Here is a 17,753-nt window from a genome sequence, read left to right as displayed (position 1 = left end):
TTGTCACTGGAAAATGTAAACTGTGTGAAGGCCCTGCAACTCCAGATTCCTTGTTCTTCAGTCTTTTCAGAAAACTTTGTGTATTGTTATGGCATTTAATTAAACTTCATGGTTGGTGATGAGGAGAAGGGTGGGGGAAGCTGCAGGAACAAAAAGTGGGGGAAAAAAAAAGAAGAAAAAAGAAAAATAAATCTCTTCTTGATCTCTTTCATTAGTAGTAAGGCTTTTTTGTCTTGACCACACCTTTTCAGAATGAATACCTTTTAGGCAAAAGTCAAAATGCCAGAGGTGGTGTATTTAGAAAGGTTTCAGCAAGTTGCAAGGAGTATTACTTTAACATTTTGAGTTTAAAAAAAAAAGAAGCCCACCAAACCAACAAAAAAAGAAACCAACCCGAACCCCAAATTTCTCCTTAAAGATGATGATTTGCTGTAAGTAATTTTTTCTACTCTAAAATACTTGTATTTTAACAGTGAACAGAGTATCTGCCAAGCACGAGCTGCTGTAATGGTCTACGATGATGCCAATAAGAAATGGGTACCAGCTGGTGGATCAACTGGATTCAGCAGAGTTCATATATATCATCACACAGGCAACAACACATTCAGAGTAGTGGGCAGGAAGATTCAGGATCATCAGGTAAGCAAATCTCTGAAAATATGGTGTAGGAATCTTAAGCTACTTCTGTGATTTCTTTTTAACATTAAGAAATAGGTCTTCAGTAAAATGATGGGAACTGTGAATAACAAATTTATTTTGAACTTAAGTAATGAGACTGTATTGTGATTTCCCCTCCCCCCCCCACTAAGCCCATTACATACGTCCAAGGCGATAGTCCTCGTGTGCTCTTCACCATTCCTTCCTACAGACAGATACAAAGTCTAGTGGCGTACACAGAAGCCTTCTGATTCTTTTTAAGGCTGTGTCAACCTAAGAACTTCTTTCCCCTACTCTTCTGCTCTTAGCTGCAGCCTACATAGGTACCAGCAGTTCTCTTGCAGCTCTTCCTATAGTATGAAAAGTTGGATGAATGATTTCTCATCTCCCCAGATCAGCTCATTCAAAAAAAAAAACCCAATAACCTTCTGATATTTGCTTATACTTATCATCTGTCACTTTGAGAGTTCGAGAATGCAGCAACAAAAATTTCATCTTCATTTCCTTGATGAAGAAGTTATTAGATCTTGATCAAATGGCAGACTTAGCACTCTGCCTTGAAATATGCTCTGCCTTGTGATAATTTGGGTGGGGTTAAAGAGCTAATCTTTTTTGTTGGAGGAAAGCTGCTGTATATGTTTTCCTCTCTCCTAGCATTTAATAAAATTCTTATGGTCTGTTCTTGGTCATTTATTACACATCTGAAACACAGACTGATCATCTCCTGTCTGATTTGTCATTAAACGCTTATTCCAAGAATAAATGATCTCTGTGCATTTGTCTGAGAACAAACATGCGTTTCTGTCTCCCATTATTCAACGGAAAGAGATGAGAGGATATAGTTATCCAAGTGCAGTGGGCTCCTCTTAGTGGATGACTTGTAATAAATGGTTGTCCTGCTAGCTAGAATTTATCACCTTTTGTGTGAGCCATAACAATCTTGCAAAATGATAGCTTGTGATGTATAGTAGAGGCCCACTGGAACTGCATGACAGGCTCAGGGGTGCGGCAGCCACAGTGAAAGGGCGACAACTTGGTTAAACGTAATTCTGACAAATACTACATGAAGTTAACGAGAACGCATATTCACATCATAACATCATATAGTCTGCTACTAAAAGTCAGAACTGTTGATATTACTACATTGCTGTTACAAAAAAATCACTGCATCATTTGAAATGAGAACGCTTAAGCTACAAAACTTGATATAAGGTATCTCATTAGTCCCCTTGTGTATTCTCATGACTGATTTCATGCAGCATTGGAATTAAAATTGAAATGGCTATGTGCTTCAACATTGTGGTCTTGTGGATTGTGGGACTGGAATGAACCCACATGGTTAGGCAATAAAACCTATGTGAAGCTGAAACTTGTGATGAAATAGCAATGCTAAACATTCTTTTTTTTAATTATGATTATAGGTGGTAATAAATTGTGCCATTCCAAAAGGGCTGAAGTACAATCAGGCTACACAGACCTTCCACCAGTGGCGTGACGCTAGGCAGGTGTATGGTCTCAATTTTGGCAGCAAAGAGGATGCCAATGTCTTCGCAAGTGCCATGATGCATGCCTTAGAAGTATTAAATTCACAGGAAGCTGGTAAGTGTCCCTTAACTTTTTTTTATTTGAAGCTTGTTCACATACAGAGATGGAAAAAATTTCAAATCTTATGCATAGAAGTCAGTGAGTCTTGTTTCTAATGATTCAGCCTCTAGCCATTTTAGTTATTTGGGTGTTTTGTCTGCCTAATTGCTGCTAACTTGACTGCCATCTGTGTAAATGCAATTTCTAACAAGAGGACCTGTTTTCGCTTTATCTATTACATCTAGAAAGTCGATGACTTTGCATTTTTAAGGAAACAAACCCAAAACACCTAACCAACAAATGTGTATCTCTTAATCAGGGTACGTTTCACAATTTCTAGAGTAATCCAGTGTTCTTAATGTGTATTGGTATTTTTCCTTCTCATTGAGAACTGGTTTATTATGAAAATGTTTTTCCCCCTCCAAACTTTACAATTCTAATCATAGTCTTTAGCAGGTCATACCACACAGTTTTCTACCTTGGAGAGCTTGGTTCCAGGGGTAGCATTCATCTGAGCACATCTAATTTAGACACGAGATCTGTCATTTAATTTGTTTGGAGAACAGGATGACATAGAGGGTTTGAAACACTGGCGGAAAACTTAGTGGCTTTCAGTCTTCAGGTGGTGTCTGTGATAGATTCTAGGTAAGCTCTACAGCAAATTGATCAGGGTAATACTGGGACACACACAGGGAGTTCTTTTAAAAGACTTCAAGAGGCTTTTGTGTTCTTGTAACTAAATAGAATTCTTTTGTCCTCATTAAACTTTAAACATTGCCTGTGTAATAAGAGATAGTACTTCTGTGCCAGTTTTCTTTCTCTTGTGTAGAAGAGAGGCTGTAGATAACCTTATTAGGGCTGTCTCATCTGCAGCATTAAAAGGTGACTTTATCAAGTTGCTTTTCATTCTGATACTTGTTTCAAGACTTAACCTTTTAAAACTAAGCAATCTAGACCGAGGATGATCCATTCTGTAGTGCTTATGCTGTTATGCAACCTACAGTGCCAAAACGTAAGCACTACCAAGAGGTGTAAGGTGTCTTTCAGCAAGCTAAAATAATCCAGTTGTGTATACCATTCTCTACCTCCCAATTAGATGTTTTCTCCTCTAAATCCCTCAATTCTCCTTTCCTTAAGGGTTCCTTGATGGTAAACATTTCATGCTTTCTGGCTGTTTATCATCTGTCTCCCAACCATCATTTGGGAATGCATGAAGTGTTGGTTTCTACTCACTTGATGCAAAATCTGAAAAGGCCTTGGTTGTGGTAATTATCACAACTTTGAGGGTTTTATGTTATTTCCGTTCCTGTACTTGAAGAGTTTGGTACAATATGTCTCAAACAAGTGTGTATGTGTATATGCATATATATATATTCATCATTTAATTTAACTCCTCTTCCGAGCACTAAAACTGAGCTACTAGAGAGGCTGAAATGACATGGGTAGGCTTAACAGTGCTCATTTTTTAATTGGTCAGTGTGTCTTGTTTTTAATTTCATGGATTATTGTGATTTATCTAATGATTAGTTCTCTGGCTGCTTTATGCAAAGTGTCTGTGGGCTAACAACATTATTATATTCTTCAGTAGTAGAAATTTTATTGAACTAAGATGCCACTTCAGTTTGTAAAGACTTGGATAAAACTAAAATTGTTTGTTTTTAGGGGTTTCTTTAAATGTAACTTCAGTAACACAAAGCGTCATTCAAATAGTAGCCTAGAATCAAATGTAATTCCAGAGGAGGAAAGAACTCTTCTTCCTGTTGAATCACTTGAGTAATTTCTTAAATGCTGTGGGGAGGAGGAGGAGAGCTGAGCTTTGCAATGAGTCTAAAAATCACTACTAAGAATTCAGTCCTCTGTTCATCCCAAATCGTGAATTCTTCCAGATCATTCTGCCAGTAGATTCTTCATTGATGTCTGAAGTGGTCCTTCAGTTTGAGTTTGTCTGCTTCATTCAGTTTAATACCTGTTAATCCCTGGTGACTGGGGGGTCGTTTTGTTATAAGGTGGATTTTTGCTTGGCTCATGAAATGAGAGCTGAGTATGACTGTGATACCCAACTAGGCAGACTGCAGCACTGTAGCCAGCACCTGTGATGTGGTAAGGGCTTTCAGATGTAGGTCTGACCGGGACATGAGTTAAGTTGTGTAGTTATGTTTGAGAGTGGCTGCTTGTAACCTTGAGGTTTTCTGAATTGTAAGAGAGTCGCTTTGTTTCTTTCCTGTGATTTGACTTGGTAGTAGTAGGCGCATATCAAAATGCGTTAGCTGTGCGACAGACCAACGGTGGGCACCATCAGCACGGGAGGAAATAACTGTTCTGTACCTTCTGTCAGCCAGGAGGGACTGTGGCTGTTTGAGGTGAGCTATCGCTTACCTATTTCACAGGCGTATAGGTGCTGTAGCTTCCATCAAGATGAAATAAAAACAAAGCTTAACGTTATCAGCGTCGCTTCAGCAGGTCTGAAATGGGTAGTTTTGCACTGCTGCTTGTAAAAAATTTCGTAATTGTGCAAATAGGATTGCTTTGTAAACCATTTCCAGACAGTGTTTAAGCAGAAATGTTCATAATACATCTGTGTTAGAATGCTGTCAGCAAGGGTTTTACCAGCTGGGAGGTTTGTCAGTGTGTTGTGTACATCTTATTTAGTTTTTCTGACCTGTAGCAGTGTAAGAAGTAAAAAAAGATTTTTCTGAACATGCCTGCTTCTGTAATGAAAATAGGGTACTAAGTAGCTTGCAGTTTAGAAACACTCATTGGGCTCCTTACTCAGTTTGGTGCGTTTCTTTTCTCTATAGCTGGTAGAATTTCTTAAAAGTTCAGCTAGAAATGAATCCGTGGTGTTAACTCCCTCCCAGCATGTCTGAAATATCCGAATATTTACTTAGATCACTGCCTCTGAGGCTCTAATAATAGCTCTTCATTTTATGAAATGGGTTGTACTTCCTCTGTACCTGAAGAAGACAACTTGTCTCTGATAATTAATGTAAATTGCTGTGTTTCCTAGTGTGTATAAAACAGCATATAGAATCTCCAACTCCAGTAAAATAAAGAAATCCTATATAGATTCCCTTTTACTCTAGAATTGCTTACAATTAAAGTTTGATTCTGGCAGTATCCTTATTTTCTGTTGTTTTTTCTCATTTTGGCACTTTACTAGCTTGGTCATTTAAAGCTGTATTTTGTTCATAAAAGGAAAGCAGTTGTAATATTAGCTGAGCATACTGTTCAGAAATTCATAAAACTGTATATGCGTTTTAAACTTTCTGCAAGGGTTCACGGAAATCTATACAACTTCTGAGGAATACTAAAGATTCTTTTGTGGACATCCTTCTGGTTTGCAAATCAGCTGTTACTTACAGCTCTCTTTCTTTTACAAAAAAATAAAATAGTCTCCTTCTCTTGGATGTATTTGGAGAATGTCATTGATCTTTGCGTGCAGTTGGTCTCTTCACCTGTTGTAGTGCTGGCATAATTCGAGGTTGTTTAATTTAGGATCTCCCTCTAGTGGAGGCAAAGACTTTCTGTCATTCTGATGACTTCAGAGTGCAGAAAGGAAGCGTTTGAAGTCAGAGTAGAATAAAGGCTTCACAACTGGCAATTTCCTTGTAATAAGACAGTACAGATTTGTCTCAAAGGACTCTGAACTGATGGCTGCCGTGTCAGTGAAATTACCTGGAATATGTGCCCTCTTTTTTTTCCTCTCGCCGATTTGCAGTGCTGATCATGTGATCATCCTAATTTCTGTTGTGCTTGGACTCTGTTTATTTAAATCAGTGCAATGGCCAAAGTGTTTTCATTCCATGCTGATTTGAATGATTGCATTAGCTAGTAGCTATTCAACCAGACCCTCTTTTCCTGCTGGCTAGTTGAGCAGATTGTAGCCCACCTGCAAGTACATAAAACAAAGACAACACACTTTGTCCTGAAATATTAAGATAGACTACTAATGACACAAGTTCCTGCCCCATGCTGTTTAGGGGATGTATTAAAAATGAACCAATGTTTGTTTGTGGCACTCATTTGGGAAAATTTTGTAAGACGTACTCATTTCACTAAATAATTGTTTGAGTTGGTCAAAAGTTACACCTTTGATTATCAAATGACAAGTATGGCAGGAGTTTAAGAGGGCTTTTGAAGAGGATTTCTGGCTTTAAGGCTGTGTGCAGTGTGTTCAGATATTTCACTAATTGGTCTTGATTGTCTAAAGTGAAAATGACTGCTTTCTGCAATTGTTTTGCATTGCATTACAAAGAAAATTTTCATATCTGCATTAAGTAGTTGCAATCAGAGTGGCTCTGGAATGAGAGAAAGGCCTCAGTGAAGGGCAGTTAGATGACTGAGAAAATTCTCAGTGTGATAAAATGGATTACTTTGAAGGAATAAGGGCAAGGAGGGGAAGCGTGTGTTGGGAGATGGGAGGTACAAAGGGGTGTCATACTCCATTTTGCTGCAAAGAGTTCCTTCTGGTTCAGTTGGAAGTGGTGTTGCTCCGTGTGGCATCTGTCTTCCGTCTCAGGAAAGCCTTGCTAAGAGAACAAGCAACGAAGTATGATATTCATATATGTGGAATTTGAATTCGAGGAGGTTCTTGTGTTCGTTCATTGCAGAAGGCGAAAGCAGCAGCACAAAATTGAAGGATGTCATACAACTGTAAATAAGCCTGTTCTCGCTCTAGTAGAATTATGTATCTGTAAGATTCATGATGGTTTTAGTACCAATTGTTAACAGTTCTGTATTGGTTCTTGAAAAGATTTGGGGATATTCTGGATAGAATGTCAAGGATAGGAATGGCTTCAGTGAAGGTGTTCTAATGTTGCCTTAGATGACACTTTAATTCATTGGAAAATGGGGAGGAGGAAAAAGAAACGGGGACCCTGGAAACAAAAAAACCTATCTTGTTAGTCTAATCGTGGAAGAAAAATGCCTTTTTTTTCAGGAGGTTAAAGTTCTTTGAAATTATTAGTATCCCTAGAAGTTAGGTTGTCCGGTTATTAAATAATCAAACCTTTCTGGGAAAAAGGTGCATGCATTTTCCATAGCGGTATACTGGTGTGCGGTCCTTTCTCGTACAGCAAAGATAGTTCATTAAATCCTTGCTGACAGGGGAATGCACTTACTAAATCATTCAGTCTGTGATGTGAGTATTCCTGGGAAATGCAAACTGAAACAAAAACTGGGGTTAGTGAATTGGAATACCTGTAAAGATTCTGGGAGACTGACATGGGAAGTGTATTTGCGGGGCTGGGGTCAGGGGAGATCTCAGATGCTGCTCATACGGTTTTGGCTCATGTCATGCTAAAACTTGTTCTGAGAGAAAAATTATTCTGCTGCAATGAAGTAATTATGCTATACCTTTGCTCTTGGCAAGCCTCTGGAGCAGGCTGTCAGCACTCCCTGTCAGAATGGGAATAACATGATGTGGTGTTATTACCCATGTTGTCAGAAGTTGGATAGTATCTCTATTTTTGCTATTAAGTTTTTTCTTTTTCTTGTAGATGTGGGATTGATTAAAGAGTTTTTTTTCTGTAGTTACTAGATTTGATAATAGCTGATCCTGATTTATATGTCAAAATATTGACCTAAAGGAAATTTTAACTGTTCATTGGAAAAAATACTTCCATTCCATTTTAATTGCACATAAGATTATTAAAAGCATCATCAGCGTTAGTTGTGGTGTTGGTAAGTGAAGAGAGAATTGCTGCATTTTCAGGTATATGCAATTCTAGGGGGTTGCCTGTGTGGGACTTCTGATTTGTGTGGTTCCTCAGGATTAGTGTTGTATCAGATGAAAGCATTAAAAAAGCTTGGGTGGGCAACCCAAAGAATTTCATTAGAATTTGGCAGCTGCATGGCAAACATACACAGAATTACGTTAATTTTAATGTGTTTTAAGTTTAACAAATGTTCTGCCCTAGAAGGTATTGATATATTTAACTTTTGATACTTGTTTTTTTGATTGTGATATTGCAGTTTCGTTAGGCAACTGTAGTACCCTGCTGCTGTCTCCCTCTGCATAAAAGGGTGACAGAAGGAAACCTTAAGCTGGAGGTCACCCAGCAAGCCTAGTGCTGAGCCAAGCCTAGCACCAGGTTATCAGCACTGTTTCCAAGGTGCTGCTGGAGCCTTGTCTCTACTCCAATTCAAATGTATTTAAATGATTTTTTTTTTTTTGGGGGGGTGTTCTTGTCCCCTTTTATTACTATGGTCAGATAACACTGTGAAGTGAAATGGAAGGCGTTTTCTTTCAGAATAGAAAATGCAAACTAGTTACCACTCTGCTAAAACTGTCAAAGTGGTGAGTAAATTAACGCAGTTGAAGGTACTTAGGAAATTGGTGGCTGTGTGTGAGGAAGTAGATATTTGAAAGAGAGAGAAGTCTTAGCTGGAAGATCAATCACCAAAATAGAAGTACTAGAAGACTGTTTTGTCACTTGTTAATGCCCTGGTTTTTGACCATCATACTCTTGATTCAAAACCCATAATCTAAGTCCAGGTCTGGAGGAGTGGTACCGCTTTGCTTCTGCTGAAGGCTTGTTAGCAAGTCGCCCCAGGCTTCGTTCTGTAATGTCGTGGGGCAGGACAGGCTCCGAAAAGGGAGGACAAGGAGCTAGGGAAAAGTCAAAAAGGTTACTTCACCGTAATTATTTTTCTTATTACTTCCTAGCATACATCTCTGAAAAAGCCTGTTTTCCATTCATTCAGAAAACGTTTAAGCATTAAGAAAAACACTGGGGTTTTGGTGTCATTCCCCTCCACCCCCCCAAGTTATTTTATTCTGTGACAGAAATTGGTGGTTTTGCTCAGGTTTTAAACTCTTGCCTGGGCTGTGTTTTTTGCTTAGGACGCATACTCAAGTTCTTCTTAATGAAAAGATTTTCTAAAGATTATAATTAGTCAGTATGCTTATTTTTATAGCATATGCCTATATAAATTAACTTGCTGTCTGCTTTCAATCCATTCTTCCTTTGATAAGTCTGTCATACTTGGATTTGAATATCAGACTACATAATTGGAATGTTGCTTAGTTTTGGCACTAACATACCAAGATATTGAAAGAGTGGGAATTCTTAATTACTAAGTTGTTTATATAAACTGTTTCTATGGCGGAAAACTGATATCTTGACCTCAAACTAAAATTCTCGTGTCACAGTTGACCCAAGTTTTTTTGAGATGTACTAGCTTTTGAAAAAAAGACCCTGGATTTTGTCCTGTAATACTGTACTCTGAACAGTACAGTAATTACAGGAGTGAGGTTTTTTGTGCATGATTTGACTTCCTTGAACCCTAGGCCATGCAGAGTTCTGAGGAAGATTTCATATGATCTGACTGCCAGTGGTCCCCCAAAAAAAACACTTCACAAATCCTTTCTTACCAGTTCCCAAGCAAGCCTGATCCAGCTAAATGAAAATACTTATAGTTGCTCATTGTATAACCATTGTACATATATTGTTCTGGTCTCGTAGAGTAGATATTCAGGGGTTTTTAGGGCTATTCGCATAGGAATGCAGTATCCTCAGTGTCAGCCAGGCAGGTGACATTAAAAGAGGTGGGAGCGTAGCGTGAAGCTCCAAACCAGACAACGTAATTGCAAACATTGAAGGAACTGATGAACCATAGAGCATCGAGGGAGGAGAAACCATGTGTTGCTATCTCCAACTTGCTAATTATACTTTCACAGTGTTTTGCAACTGGAATTAATTCAGCTTTGAATGGAGATAAGGAGGTGAGAAGTCAGTGGGAGGAGAAAATGAAATTGAGCTGGATGAACTACAACTCTGTGATTTGAAAAGGTGATGTTGGGGGTGCTCAATGTGGCTAAGGCAGCCCCCAGCAGTCTGATGGCATTTTCTGAACTCTGCCAGCATAGTTGTCTGTGTGACCGGATGGAGATCCGGAGCTGGTCCTGATATAGTGGGTGAGAACACTTCTTGCAGGGCTTTGTCCCCTGGGACTTTTAATACATTGGATTTTCAGTCCAATTCTCATTACACAGTTGCCTGAACCCTCAGAGAGGAAGGGTGATACAAAAGTGAGAATAAGCTGAAAACCAGGAAGCATTTAAACTGGAATGGCTGCTGAACAGATTAGTATGAAATTATGTCCTCTGTCTGTCCGAGGGTGCCAGGGAGTGTACTATCTGTGCTTTTTTCAGAAACAGAAAGATGTTAGGCTTTCCTTAAAACTCAGAATGACTAGACCATTCAGCCTCATCTCTTACTTGGCTTGTACCGGTCTCTGACGATAAATTGATCCTGTAGAAGGATCAGACTTTTTTTTTTTCCCCAGGCAGTATCTGTGAATATTTCTCCTGGGGACTGATGTTTCCGAAGTATCTGACCATTCAGCCTCATCTCTTACTTGGCTTGTACCGGTCTCTGACGATAAATTGATCCTGTAGAAGGAGCAGACTTTTTTTTTTTTCTCCCCAGGCAGTATCTGTGAATGTTTCTCCTGGGGACTGATGTTTCTGAAGTATCTTGAAGTGTTCAAGAGCGTCTGACAGAGCTTTTATTAGCTAGCTCTTATGTATTTATTATGCCATCTGTCCCACTCTCCACATGGTTGTATTTAACAACAAAGTGGTGGTCTTGGCTTGCTGTAAAAACTGTGTTTTGTAGCATAAAACCTACTTTCCACCTGGTATGTACCTCTAACTTGCTAGTGTCTGTTAACAGCTCGTTATGAAGAGTCTGTGCTTGCAGAGAGGAATTTGTCAGAGAACAGGCCAGGTAACTTGGTAGCTGAACTTGTCTTTTTTTGAAAGCCTTTGGTATACTCAGGTTGCATTTCCTAATGGCAGAAATGTATAAGGAATACCAGAGCAGCCATGTTAATTGTTAGCAGGGGATTGGGTTTGGCTCTCTGGCATGTCGTGCTGTGAAAGGGAGCACGCAGCTCACTGGCGTGGCTTGGCCAGGTTGCGCTAGCTTGGCTTGCTGCCGGCTGTGTTCTGCAGAACTTACGGAGAACGGGATTTTTCTGGCAGACGGTGCTCTGGAACAAAGTTTGAGGCTCTGAGAACGGGGTTTCTGACAGCTGGGCTGGTTTGAATAGGCAGCGTGAGTGAAGGTGGTTGGTTTGCAGTGGTGCTAGCAAAAGGAAGAGTTGGGGGATGCTGGCAGAAGGGTTGTAGGGTGTCAGTCCAAACTCAACTGCTACAGCATGATAATACCTCATTCAAAGAGACTGTTAAATACTCATAAATGAGTATTTAAATTAAATTAAAGTTTGAAGGTTTTGTTTCTGTTGTATTTTCAGTACAAAGTAGTTCTGGGTGTTAAATGGCCACAGTATGACTATTTCTTCTTTTTGTTCTTTGTTAGTAGTTGTTAGGTCAGTGTGTTTGATCAGCAGATCCAAGGGAAGCGAGTGTATTAGACGAGGCAGGCAGTAGTGGTATATAGCACCTTTAAGCAGCGACACAGCTGCTCCTGGATTGTGTCCGCTCCTGAAAGTCCATGAAAGGCTGCAGTGCGGTGCGGACAGCAAACAGCCTGGCTGCTTGGGAGCTGTGCTCATGGCTTAATGGGCATAAAACCTACCTACCACCTGTCACGCAGGGAGGGAACGGAGGAGGATGTGTGACTTTGGAAGACTTCAAGCAGAAAAGCTTTCCAGATGGGCAACATGACAGATGTTTCTTCTTACTGATAATTATGAATTATTGTTGCAGTTAAATATTTTGCATTAAAAGTAATATCAATTTATATTTGTGCATATCTCTTGGAGATAATCCAAGCAAAAATAATACATCCAGAGTAACATCATGTACTTAGGTATGAGTACCTAACACATGCTGAAAAGACTAAATAGGGAAGACGCAAGCTCTGTTGTACAGTTCCTGCTTTTATCTTCCAGAAGTTCTTACATTGCTTTTTAACTGTAGGGTACAGCAGAGAGTATATGCTTTTATAATTTTCAGGATTCGTTGTCTTTATGATCACAGTGGAAATAATACAGTGCTCTTTTGAGTAAATCTTTTTTTATAGCCTTTGAACAGGGCACTTGTTTGCCGAGTCTGAGGCAGATCGCATGTCCTTGATGTCTCAGTATATCACACGTGGACCCTTCATGTTCCTGGATGACTTTCACAAGTTCAGATGGCAAACAGATTTTACATTTTGATATGTGAGATGGGAGAGATCTCATTACAACTCCATCACTCTAACGAGTTTGGTGGAATCTCAGCAAGAAATTACTGTTTTCCTTTGGGATCTTTTCAGAACTTGATGCATTTTAATTGGTTTTAATTCTGCTTGCTTATAAATTCAATAATCTTGAGTGTAGTTGTAGCCTAAATAATTGCCTGATTTACTGCCCAGTTTTGCAGAAACAATGTATTCATGATCTACTGTATTCCATTCCACACCTCTTCATTCTTCACACCTGTTAATTATTTTTAAATAATTTTGTGCTGTAAATACATTTGTGAGGAAAACGTGTTGTGTGTTTTTAGAAGAAAGATCCTGCATGTGCAATTACTTGAAAGATAACATGATTCAGAATTGCCCATCAGTAAAAGTCAAAGATGAATTTGCACATCCGTCTCTCTTGCATTTCTTGTGCTTAGCAGAATGCACAGTTTGTACATTTGTATGCCTCCGTTCCTTTGGACGCAATACTTACATATCCAAAAAGGAAAGTCAAGTTGATGAGCTAAAATCTGCGTGACTTTTGGTGTGACCTGTGGAAACAAACTTTATCTTCCTTCTCTCAATACGGTGATAAGCTTCTGATGTTTTTTTCTCCTGTTCTTTTTTTTTTTCCTTTCCCCCCCCCTCCCCATTTCCAGTGTTCTATTTAGGTGAGTGTTTTCATTTTCTGAGCCTTTTCTCTTCCTCCAAGAGTACTTGTTCATTGTTTTAAGAGACTTGGAGTGCTTTTCAAAGCTTTTGTCAAATTCCATCGTACATAAAATTTATTTTGCATTTCTGAAACCTTTTCATCCATGTGAAAAAAATCCATTCTGTAAATATGTAAGGTAACATTCGTTGCAGTTTTTATTTGCTGTATTATGTTGTTGAGCTTGTTTGGCTTAAAAAGCAGAAGTAAGCAGTTCTTATAATGTCATGTGATGGCTGGCCTTTTGCCTTGATTTTGTACTTTTTTGCATAGTAAAACTTCAAATCATTAATTTATGGTGTGTCTTTCCTTTCAGGTCCTACATTGCCTCGACAGAATTCACAGCTTCCCTCTCAAGTACAGAATGGTCCATCACAAGAAGAATTGGAAATCCAGAGAAGGTACTGTACTATAAGTGAACTGCTCTTCTGTTCAAGAACATAGTAATTCCTCGCTTAGATTATGATGATAAGAAATTACATGATTAGAAATTAAATGTCAGGGACTTCGAAATGCTCTCCTAAAGCAAGAGATTAATTCTGTGCGTGCAGTTTTCAGTAGTGCAGCTTTCCTGATTTGGTTGTAGCTACATCCCTTGTTCATGCTCTCCACCCATTCAAACAGTGCAATTGCTACTGGCCTGTCCAGAAAGAACTGAAGTTTGGGTGGGAAGCTGTGGAAAATTTCACTGCTGTCATTTTCAACCAAACTAATTTTCCAGTGACTGATGTGTCTTCAGATTTTGATAGATGCTTATAAGGAACAAAGCAGCAAGCAAGAAAGGTAGTTTTAACCTTTACAAGTTGAAAATTAAATCATTATGGAGAATAACAATTTTTCTTCCTGAATGTGGATGCACTAGGTCAAAATATTGTGTTGGAAAGCTTGTTCACCTTTTACACTATATTAGTTCTTTAGCAAAAAAACCCTCATTTTCTGCATTTATTGTATAAATGTATGGAACCTTTAGTAGTTTAGCTTTCAGCCGTCGCAGTGCTGCTTATGTATGTGCTGCCCACATGGAGTAGTCCATATTCCCCTGACCAGCTGGCACTCCTGCAAGCTAAGCTGTTCCCTTCACTGTGAAGCCACTTGTACCCTGTCCCATGACCTATGCGATATTTTTTCAGGCCCATAGCATTTTTAACATATGTGTTTGTTTCAGTTCCTTTTAATAATCGTAACGTATCAATCATGTGCCCAAGTTCTGGGAACAAACTTTCTAGTTGCCATATTCCCGCTTTTGCTGCATGGCAGTATGGGCGAGTGCTGTGGGTATAGGTTCTGGGATATGGGCATATCAAAGAGCAAACTCTTCCAGGATGGTGCTGTCAGACTGAGTTAAGTGAAAACAAGGAGACCTTGAGCTGTCTCAAGCACACTGCCTGTGGTGCAGTCCTGGATTATTTTACCATCAAAATACTCCCAGGAGATTAGCTGTTCCCTTTGAGAAAGGATGCTGGGAGCAATTTAGGTCACATGCAGTACAGATGCAGGGAACAGGATCCTTGAATAAATAGGAAGTGGTCCAGATAGGTGGTGTAAATGCACTTAATAGCATTCAGTGGTAACTGGAAAAATATTTTAACATGTTGGGTCTAATTGGCACTGAAGTTTTTTCCATTTTGATAGTTTGCATTTAGTTTGTTTATGCAAAGGTGAGCAGAACCAGATTGCTAACTGGGAAAAAATTAATGATACATTTGATTAACTATACGTGTTGAACACAAGTTTTGACATCAAAATTGGTCATACTTGTCCGTCTGTTCTGCACTATGCTCTTAAATCTGAGCAGAGATTGCTTTATCTGAAAGTCCGCCTTTTAAAGACAAATAGCAAGAAGCTCAATAGAAATCTGTCTTGTGTGTTCACGTGCAAGTTGCTGTTCTGATAAAGGTCTATGTCCTTTCTTTTGATAGTCTTTTAAAAAGCTTTTTATCTTTTGATATTTTTTCTGGTCTACAGTAGTGGCTTTTAATATTGTTGTTTCTTGTCTGTTCCTTTAGAAGGCTCTATTAATTGAAATTTATAATGCTGAAATACCTTTCAGAAAAGCGTTGTAGATAGATGTCTCTCTAGGAAAAAAATGCTGTCCCATATTAAGAACTCTGCAAGTCTCTTGAAATGTCTGTGTGTAAAGGACATACTATCAGATGGCATTCTTACAGCTTCACTTTCTCATTTGATCAGTGTGCTCTACTTGTTTTCGTCTATTATAATGTCCTCTTTGAAGTCTGGTCCTGGTTTTGATTTGTTTTTCCCCTAGAAAAGGACAGAAAACTGGCATGAGTGTTTATTCATATTGCTAGCCAGATTGTCTGTGGAAACACTATTGCCATTGTGTCATTAAGCCTGAGAAGAACATGTAATTTTCTTAAAACATTTCACAAATGCTTCTCCAGTTTCTTTACTACTGTAACTGGATGGATATAATACAGTTCAATTAACTCTAAGCTAGAGCTTCTCTTCTGTAGAACTTGTCTTCCAGCTTTCAGACTGTAATAACAAATGTCTTACTACAGTAATGTCGAGTAGTAAATAGTTGGGAAGAAAAGGTTTAGGTATGTATTGCGTTTAATGTATCTTCAGGTGACATTTCCAGCCTCAGTAAAGGGCAGAGGCAGTGTGGGCAGAACTGAATTCTGTGGGGAGCAGTAGGACTCCAGGGAATGCCCGGGAAGGGAATAAATGTTACTGCGTAGGAAGGAACATGGGGTTTGTGATGAATCGGTAGAAAGCAGGCTTTGGGAACTAAATTCCTCGTGAAATGTGTGCCTGTGGGGTGAGGGGTTTGTTTAAGATGTAGCTTGATTTTTTTTTTTAAGTGCTGGTCGCGTGTTCCTCCCTGTCAGCCTACCTGGATTCAGTAGTCTTTGACCGACTCCCATGTTGAGTTCAGGAAAACATTTTTTTGCAATTATTCTAAGCCTGAGAAAAATCAGCTTACATAAAAATTAAAGTTGGAAAAGCGACCCTGTTGGAGGTCATCTAGTCCAACTCTCTGCTCAAAGCAGGACTAATTTCAAAGTTAAATTAGGTAGCTTGTAGCTTCAGGGTGTTCCTACGCACAAATCGAAACATTTCCTCAGAAATCTTTTGCCAGAGGAGGGACGGGTGAAGAAGGGCATGTTCAGGAGAGCTCTTCAACTCATCTCATGTTTTCTTTCACTTTTATAACTGATGCCTTATACCTGAGAATCTTGGAAATTGGGAGCTGAGGAATTAAATTGGATCATTGCCAAAAAAAGCTATTATTTTGGTTCAGAGATTTTTCTCTGTTTTAGAAAGGATTTAGAATAGTGGAAGTGCTAGAGTGATAACATTACTTTGTTTATTTTGCTGCCCAGCTTGTTGCTTGAATATTTGCATTGTTTACTGTGCAGTGATGACAGTCTGTATAGCCACGAGGACCAGATGTGCCATCTGAAACGCTGAGGTTTTTATCAGGCCAAGATTATACATAAGGTGGTCAATGAAATAATTTTGTTTTGTGAATTCATACTGTGTTACCTGGTCTTTTAAGAAACCTTAATGCATTGTGTATGCTCACCCTGTCAGGGAGTGCTTGGAGGTAACTGTAATCTTCCTTAACTTCTGCTCATTCAAGCATGGCAATAACAAGTTTTGAAACACTCCAGCTTCCATTTTCAATCCTCAGAAATGAAGGGATTTTTTGTTACACAGGTTATTTTTCATGTTGTCAAAGTGCTCGTCCAGCAGAGTTTATAAATTCCACTGATTGTTTGATGATGAGCCAACTTCAGTTGACATACGTATTTGTTAATAACTTTGGAGTTAGTTAATGTCAAATACTATTTTAAAATATAAGATTAGTTCATGGCATGCCTGTGTGTGCTACTCGTGCATGTAAATTTACCTTCTCTTCCAGCCATGGTAAATAGATTGTCAGGGATATGAGTCACTGAGTTGGTATCTAATATGACACTTGGGAATTTAATGAGTTGATGTTTATAAATAACTTCAAAATCATCACTGCTTCATAAATAAAGAGACCGAGAACACCAGAAAGAGAGAAAAGTGTATAGATTGTAAGGAATAATGAGGGTATACAAGCCGCCGGTTGTCCTTCAGGGACGTAATGGACCAAAACTCGACCGACTTCTGTCGTAAGTACTCAAAAACTTTACAAGCTTGTGAAATGCAACAGTGGAATATAAGTGGGTTTTCTAACTGTTAAATACTTCAAGTCTGCTTACAGTTTTAGTTTATTGCCTGGATTGGGATGATACTGTTAAAGAAAACTTGGTGTCTGACTGTGCTAGAAGTATTGGTATGGGGTGTTTTTCATAACACCTTTTGGAAGGCTTCTTAGCCTTAGCTAAGTGCAAGTTCAACGGCTGAGAAGGGTAGCTGTTTCTTATTTACTGGCAGAGGAATTCTTTTTATTTTACAAATTAAAAGTGTTTTTTTATTTTCTGAGATGCTAACCTTTAGTTTTTAACTATGATAAAGAATTTATATTTTCTTCCCTGCAAATTAGTGATTATTACATACATAATTCCTGAGCCATTTTGAAAATGTGTAAATACTGAAGGAAAAAACCCTCCACCCCACAATTCAGTAGCAATGTAGCTATAATAAAGGAAGGAGAGTTTGCCCATCACTTCCTGTTCCGGGAGCCTGGTTTCTGCTGATTTCCCATAGCC

General features: G+C 38.9%; 1 protein-coding gene across 6 annotated transcripts in view; it reads left to right on the top strand.

The window, feature by feature from the left end:
• The first annotated feature begins 477 nt into the window (after positions 1-477).
• Positions 478-17,753, top strand: part of ENAH (enabled homolog (Drosophila)) — a 48,862-nt gene continuing 31,586 nt past the window's right edge. For 5 of the 6 annotated variants that reach the window (XM_010159412.1, XM_010159410.1, XM_010159409.1 and 2 more), the window contains exons 1-3: positions 478-639; positions 2,079-2,256; positions 13,403-13,487. In XM_010159412.1, coding sequence (XP_010157714.1) covers positions 508-639; positions 2,079-2,256; positions 13,403-13,487 — 395 coding nt within the window. In that variant the 5' untranslated portion in view covers positions 478-507. Of the gene's footprint in view, positions 640-2,078; positions 2,257-13,036; positions 13,049-13,402; positions 13,488-17,753 lie in introns of all 6 variants that reach the window. The other variant, XM_010159407.1, reaches the window with a different exon arrangement.

This window comes from Eurypyga helias, unplaced genomic scaffold (genome assembly GCF_000690775.1).
Source record: "Eurypyga helias isolate BGI_N326 unplaced genomic scaffold, ASM69077v1 scaffold14469, whole genome shotgun sequence".
Taxonomy (NCBI): domain Eukaryota; kingdom Metazoa; phylum Chordata; class Aves; order Eurypygiformes; family Eurypygidae; genus Eurypyga; species Eurypyga helias.
The sequence above is the reverse complement of the archived record's forward strand: the minus strand, read 5'-3'. Positions and strand labels throughout refer to the sequence as shown.